This window comes from Condylura cristata, unplaced genomic scaffold (assembly GCF_000260355.1).
Source record: "Condylura cristata isolate star-nosed mole 26May11 unplaced genomic scaffold, ConCri1.0 scaffold00020, whole genome shotgun sequence".
Lineage (NCBI taxonomy): Eukaryota > Metazoa > Chordata > Mammalia > Eulipotyphla > Talpidae > Condylura > Condylura cristata.
The window spans coordinates 165,070-172,476 of NW_004567121.1; the positions used below are offsets into that span (position 1 = coordinate 165,070).

General features: G+C 51.0%; 1 gene segment (V, D, J or C); it reads right to left on the reverse strand.

Annotated features, from left to right (window-relative positions):
* Positions 1-245: 245 nt before the first annotated feature.
* Positions 246-1,380, reverse strand: LOC101621027. The segment is given in 3 exon segments: positions 246-435; positions 858-1,149; positions 1,332-1,380. Coding segments are annotated over 3 exon segments (531 nt in total).
* Positions 1,381-7,407: the final 6,027 nt, after the last annotated feature.

Here is a 7,407-nt window from a genome sequence, read left to right on the forward strand (position 1 = left end):
GTTTTCTGTGTAGCTAGTTCCCACTGCTGTTGCTCACTGTGCCCAGGGCTGTTGCAGCGGGGCACTGACCGGTGAGCTCTGGGGTCTGCAATGCACTCTCTCTGCAAGTTTACTTTCCATAGGAACAGTGGCCCGCATCTCTCCACTGTCCAGCCTTCATATGGAGAGATGCGGGCCACTGTTCCTATGGAAGGACATTCCCTCTTCAGACCTGTGCAGTGGGTCCTTGTTGGGCCCCAGGAGACTCAGTCGGGAAAGGAGGAGCCACTGTGCCCCAGGGACTCATGGAGGCAGACACAGAGCTTGGGGGAGGCCGGGGGTCCCCTGGGAGGTGCTGCAGCAGCTGTAAGCATCAGCTCCTGCCCTCGGGCTTCATGGAGGCCTGAGGCCCGCAGTAAGGCAGCCTGTGTCTCAGCAACAGAAGTACTCTGACTTCTGGGGGGACAACAAGACCCCCTATCCTATCATATGATACCCCTAGTCTCACACTCCTGAGACTTTGAATTGTACCTTAGACACAAGTTGCACACACTAAAAAGTAAAAATCCTGCTGAGATTCTCTATAGTGGCTTCTCCCCTGCTGTACGAGCCTGACGGATCCATGAGCCTGGCGCCAGGTGTCATATCTCTGGGTGTTAAATCAGCGCTGGCTCTGCCTGTGGGCGCTGCTGGAGTCAGGCGGGGACTGAGGGTTTCAAGCGCCTCTAGCCTCTGGTAAAAACATTTCAGAAACCTCAGGGCATTGTTGTTTCTGAGACAGCTCTAAGCAGATGGGGCCCAGGAGAACAGGCTGGGCTGCCAGCCTCAGACAGCTGCTCCCTGGGTGGTTTTTGTTCAGGCCTGTGTCACTGTGGTACCCACTATTATGCTGCAAACAGTAGTAAGTGGCGGCATCCTCAGGCTCCAGGCTGCTGATGGTGAGCGTGAAGTCTGTCCCAGACCCGCTGCCACTGAAGCGGGCTGGGATGCCATTGGGCCTCTTGGATGCCTCATAGATGAGGCGCCTGGGAGCCTGCCCAGGTTTCTGCTGGTACCAGGCTAACCAGTTGCTAACACTCTGACTGGCCCTGCAGGAGATCGTGGCCTTTTCTCCAGGAGACAATGATAGGGAGGCTGGAGTCTGTGTCATCACAGTTTCTCCAGAGGAACCTTAAGCAGAAAACAAAATAAGTAAGTCACACTTGTAATCTCTGTCCTCACCACTGTCTCCCCAGCACAGCCAGGCAGGCTGATCAGCACTGAGCTCCCATTATTGTCTCAAAGAGCCAGGACCTGGGAATCCACCATCCAAAGTGTCCTCTGAGGTGGACACAGCCTCCCGAGTCCCTCACCTGGGAGCCAGAGCAGCAGGAGGCAGAGAAGCTGCGCTGGGGCTTCCATGGTGCCTGTGTCCTGGCTGAAGCAGCTCTTGCCCAGAGCCTGCCCAGCCTGATATGGGCCCTGGGCAGCAGGGGGCTGGGGGCATGCAAAGCAGGGGTGGGCACCCTGGCCTCCAGCTGCACAGACCAGAGGCCTCATGTTCTCTGCACTTGAGCAGCCGCCCGCACGTTACAACCCAGAACACAGGGGGTGTCTGTTCCAAGCCTGGCAAAGCAAATCCCTTTCACCCCATTTTCACTTTGTATCCAGTTCATGTCCATCTCTCTTGGCCCATGACTGGGTGGGTTGTTTTGAGGAGTTTGTCAGCAATGATCGTCATGACACGCGTTTTTGCTGCTCATCAGTGACCTTTCCTGAGGGCCCTCAATTTTTCTCCTTCTTTGTGGGATCCATAAATACAGAAACACTGAGTTGGGCACAGGGACAGTCACCATCGCCCAGATGCACAGGACCATGCTCTGACCACATTTCCCTCAAGTCAGGGGATTTACTGACAGAGGGGTAGGGTGGGTGTATTCCTGGGGTCCTCTCATTCCATGCTGCCAGTCTGCCTGGAGAATCTCTCTCACCAGAAAACTCTTCACATTTTTAAAAACATATTTCACCCCATATGATAGATACATGTTGCCTGCACTGTGTACAGGGGTCCACATTTTGTAGAATCACAGACTTAATGAATCCGTCCCTTACATAGACCAGAATGACTGTTTACGTTTATGTGCAAACTGTCGGTGTCATTTCCATGACCGACACAACTGGGTGTTTGAGACACAGGAGCAGGGATGTGCTGACAGAGCCCTGGAAGGGCGGGGTGTCCTGAGGAGACCGGGGTGTCGGTGGGGCGCTGGGGTGGAGCTGCTGGGTGGTCACAGTCAGTCTGCCCCTCCCGGCTCCCCCCTGGTGCTCTCCCTGCTGCTCCAGGATCGCCGACTCCCGCAGAGTCCACCTCACGCCAGGGTCTCCCAGGACTCAGTTGTGCTGGAGTCACCTGCTGGGACCTGGGAGGGGCCGGCAGGGACAGAGTGTTGGGGAGAAATGTCAGACCCCTGTTGGGGCTGAGGCCTGAGGAGCTGGTAGGTTTCAGAGCTGCGAGCAGGAGCCCAGAGTGACCATGATGGGGGGATGCGACCACCAGCCCCCTCCCTGGGACTGTCAGAGCATGTGACAGCTAAGGGGTTATCCATGCTGGTCAACAGAGTTAAACTTGTTATTTATTTATTTATTTATTTTTTCAAGTTAACTCACATCAAGGAAATGTGTCTTTCTATTCCCACGTTCTTTGGGGCCACTGTCACCCCAAAAATGAAGCCGAGTCTCGTGCTGCTTATGTGGATTGTCGTGTAATTAGGTCTTTCATCGACTTGAGCTAATTTGCTTCTCTGCTATAACGCCTGGCTCTAGGTTTCTCTTTCCGTCCTCTGTCTCGCCCCCCCGCCCTTTTCCGTTGCTTCTACTCCTTTTTGCATGTGGTTGTCCCATTTTTCCAACACTATTTGCTGAGAAATCATATTTGCTCCATTTTATTTCCTTTTTTCCTTTGTCAAGATCAGTTGGTTCTTCTTTTCACGTGGAGTCCATTTTGGGGTCCCCATTTCTGCGTAACTGATCGCTCTGTTATTTTGCAACCCCATGCCGACTTCATGATTATGCTCTATAGTGAGTGTTAGAACAGGGGTCTGCATCCAGCTTTGACACATTCTCCCTCCTCTTGTTTCCAAACCCCAATTACTGGTCAAGGTATTTCATCATGTCATTGACCAACAATCATACTTTTCACCTCATATTCTCTTGAACAAATGTTGTCTGATTTACTTTCTTGTTAAGTAGAAAGTAATTCCATGTGCGTCTTTTCAACAATTGTCTTTCACTACAAATTTTGTTAAATGACTTCATGACAATTTTTTTTAGCTGTAATAAGCCTCCCCCAAATATAGATCATCTGATACTCATCACCCGTGTCCTGTCAGAAAGCAGATTCTCACTTAGTAAGCGGAGATTGGGACTGTGATTTCAACTTGTACCAATCAGCTTGTCAGTGACAATGATGATGTTGATGAATGCTGAACAAATTTTGAGCAGCTTGGTATTTTCACAGTGAGATCAGATATTCATCGTCCACATTTAGTTTTTTTCTATGAACAATGTGTTTTCATTCACTGTCAAGTGATTATTCTGTATTTCCCGCAATACCTAATTCTCTGTTTCCAATGTGCAGCATGTTGTTTGCTTCTATGAGCCACCTTGCTGATGGCAGCTGGGGGCTCACCCTGGAGTGTTAGGGGAGCTCCCCCTGACTGCAGTTATTCTGGTATTGGGAACAGCAGTTTACTGTGCTGCATGTTGTCAAGCCCTCACCGTCACACCAGAAACAGGTTCCAGTTCTTCATGGCTCAGTGATTATCCTGTCAGATGGTTTAGTGACGGGCCCCCCATGAGCCTGAGTAGGAGAGGGGGAGCCACACTGTCCCAGCAGCTCCTAGGGACAGACATGTACAGAGGAGAGAACAGCGGTGCCCTGGTGAGCTCACCCCGGAGGCTGAGGGCAGCTGCAGCCCCACCCCTGGCCTTCCAGGGCGACTAGAAAGGTCTGAGGCCCACGAGGTAAGCCAGCCTGTATGGCTGTGACAGGGGAGCTCAGACTTCTTGGCAACAACAGGCTCACTCATTTCCACCATCTGTATCTCTGGGTCTCACAGTCCTTAAAGTGTGAAAGGTTAGAGTTTACATTCTAAGTGCCTGTTCTGAGAAATAAAACCCTACCTGGATGCCAGGAGGGGCTTCTCCTCTGCTGCCTGAGCCTGACTGTGCCTTTGCCAGGTTCCCGGGTGTGACCTTCTGTGTGTGTTAAATAGCGTAGACTCTGCCTGTGGGGCCACTAGGGCGACGTGTGGAGAATGAGGCTTCCCAGGTGCCTCCTTGTCTCATTCACCTTAACTTTATAGTCATCTGCCATACTGCTTCTGCCATAGCTCACGGGACATCAGGAGGAGCAGCTGGGCTGCCGGGCCTCAGCATCTGCTCCCTGGGAGGTTTTTGTTCAGGTCTGTATCACTGAGGGAGAGGTTTTATAACCATACTAACAGTAGTAAGTGGCGGCATCCTCAGGCTCCAGGCTGCTGATGGTGAGCGTGAAGTCTGTCCCAGACCCGCTGCCGCTGAAGCGGGCTGGGATGCCATCGGGCCTGTTGTTTGCATCATAGATGAGGAGCCTGGGAGCCTGCCCAGGTACTAGGTTTAGCCTGCTGGTACTAGGCTAAACCACTATACATATACTCTCTGGCCCTGTATGAGACGGTGGCCCTTCTCCTTGAGACAATGGCAGGAAGGCTGAAGCCTGTGTCATCACAATTTCTCCAGCAGAAACTGAAATTGGAAATAAAACAATGAAGTCACACTTGTAATCTCTGTCCTCACCACTGTCTTCCCAAGACAGCCAAGAAGGCCGATCAGCACTGAGCTCCCATTATTGTCTCACTGAGGAAAGAGCCAGGTCCCGGGAATCCACCACCCAAAGTGTCCTCTGAGGGCAGCACCCTCCCGGGTCCTCTCACCTGGGAGCCAGAGCAGCAGGAGGCAGAGAAGCTGTGCTGGGGCTTCCATGGTGCCTGTGTCCTGGCTGAGGCAGCTCTTGCCCAGAGCCTGCCTTGGGCAGTAGGGGGCCCTGGGCAGCAAGGGCCTGGGGACATGCAAAGCAGGGGTGGGCACAGGGGCCTGCAGCTGCAGAGACCAGAGGCCTCCCTCCCTGTACACTTGAGCAGCCATACTCATAATATAACCCAGAACACATCGGGGCTGTCTGTTCGCAGCCTAAACAAATAGATGCCTCTGTCTTGTTGATCCCTGTGTCCCCCAATATGACTGTACATCTCCCTTGGTGCGTGAGTGGATTGAGGAGTGAGGAGTTTATCAGCAATGATTGCTGACACAACTTTCTCTGTTCATCCATGACCTTCATGGGGGACCCCAGATTTGCCTCATCCTTTGTAGGATCCATAAAGACACAAACTGAGTCATGTCCCGGGCCGTGGGTGCAGGGACAGTCACTGTCGCCCAGATGAGCAGGACCAAGCTGTGACCCCAGTGTACTCGCACCATCTCCCTGAAGCCTGGGGATGCTGCTGAGAGCCGCGGCATCTATGCTGGGGTGATCTGGCTGGTCCTACACTCCCTATTGTGCATGGAGCACCCTTCTCGCCAGATCCGGCTCCCTGTTCTTATACATTTAAGATTCTGTTCACAGGCCTGATGGCGACAGAACCCAACCAGTGATCCCCAGTATTTCTACAGTCGTGTACATGTGTGGGTGTCTGCTGGGCCCAAGTCATTCCTCGTCATCACTGATTAGAGTCCCTGTTACAGGCTATTCAAATTGCCCATCATCACAGTTTTCTCCCAATACCATATTGTACTTGAGCTAGTCCAAGAATTCCATAGTATGTGTCTGTTAAAAGGCAAAAATCTGGGCCCTCCCTGGTGGTGCATCTCGTTAAAGCATAGCACTGCAGATCCCTGGCCAGGCCCCAGAGCTGACCCACATGGCGTGGCAGACCTCTGTTATCTTGCCCGCTGCTCCCCTCAGCAGTGTGCTTCGTCGATCTGCCTGTTCTGCTCCCCACTGTCTCTGGTGAAGCCTCTCACTGCCCCTGTGTCTCTGGCCTCTACCCCAGCTCTGTATGCCCAAATAAATAAATCTCTAAAAAAAGAGAGAATCTTTAAAAAAACAGGCAAAAACCCAACCTTATTAACTTTATTTCTCTGATTGGTTTTATTAAAAGACTCATGAATCAGCCATCATCCCTTCTAGAGTGTGCACATGTGGTTCAAAAAATGACTCAGAATGGAAGGTTTTATAGCCAGGAAGACAGTGGGACAATTTAAAAAAAATAAATTAAGCAAAGCCACCTCCCTCAGCAGAAAGGAGGGGTCTTGCCAAGCAGGTGAGCCCCTCGAATGAGTCAGGAAGCTCTGACTGGCTAAACTGCCACTTTGGGGAGAGACTGAAGCCACCTTTAGGTCAGGTGTTCCGTGTTGGTGAGGCCCAGAGTGAAGGACACCACAGGGGATTTCCCTTTTGTTGTTCCTGCAATTATTATTTATTATCATTTTGATATGACATTGTGTTATATCACATCTTACAACAACATCTTGTTTCAGGCATTTCCCTTTGGGGATCAGCATGTGTGCAGCATTAAGTTCAGTAGTAAAAGATCACTAGCCGGTGGTCCCCAGTATTTCTCACAGTTGCCTCCGCCACACGGCTGTTCCCTGTGTCCTGGTTATCCAATCTCCGTCCTTCTGGCAAGCACTCATTCGTTTATGATCCTCGGGATTGTTTCTGATTGGCTTAAGTCATCTGCTTCATTTGTTATTTATTCTAACAACTGTTCCTCGCTTACTGGTTTGACATGTGGGTTAGATGGTTACTGGGAGGAACCTGAGGTATCACCTGACTGTGCCCTCAGCTCTCGCGGGTTCTTCTGAGGACGGAGATTCAATGCCTTGGTCCTTATGTTCCCAAACAGAAAGCTGTGACTGAAGAGTCTTTGAAAGGTCAAGGGGTGGCCTTCAAGGTGTCAGCAGAGCTTCTGCTATGTCATTTAACAACCTCTTCAGCTCATAAAAATACCAGAGACTGTCTTCCTTTCTTTGTTGAAGAACAATGATTTAATCTGTGTGTGCGTAACTCAACACATTTATAAGGACAAGCCTCTCCTGGGGACCCAGTCACTCAGAGAATCATCCTCTCAAGAACTAAAGATGGATGCATATTTTGATTTACTGTGGGCTCAGGGAAGTTTCTGTGGGTGTGGGCACCATCTGAGTTCACATGTTCTAAACATTGTGAGAAGATGGATGTTTATATGCCCGACTTTTTTTTTTTTTTTTTAAGATTTATTTATTTATGCATACAGAACTGGGGTACAGGCCAGAGGCAGAGGCTCGGGGCGGTGAGAGGCTTCACCAGAGACAAAGTAGGGAGCAGAACAGGCAGATCGATGAAGTACACTGCTGAGGGGAGCAGCGGGC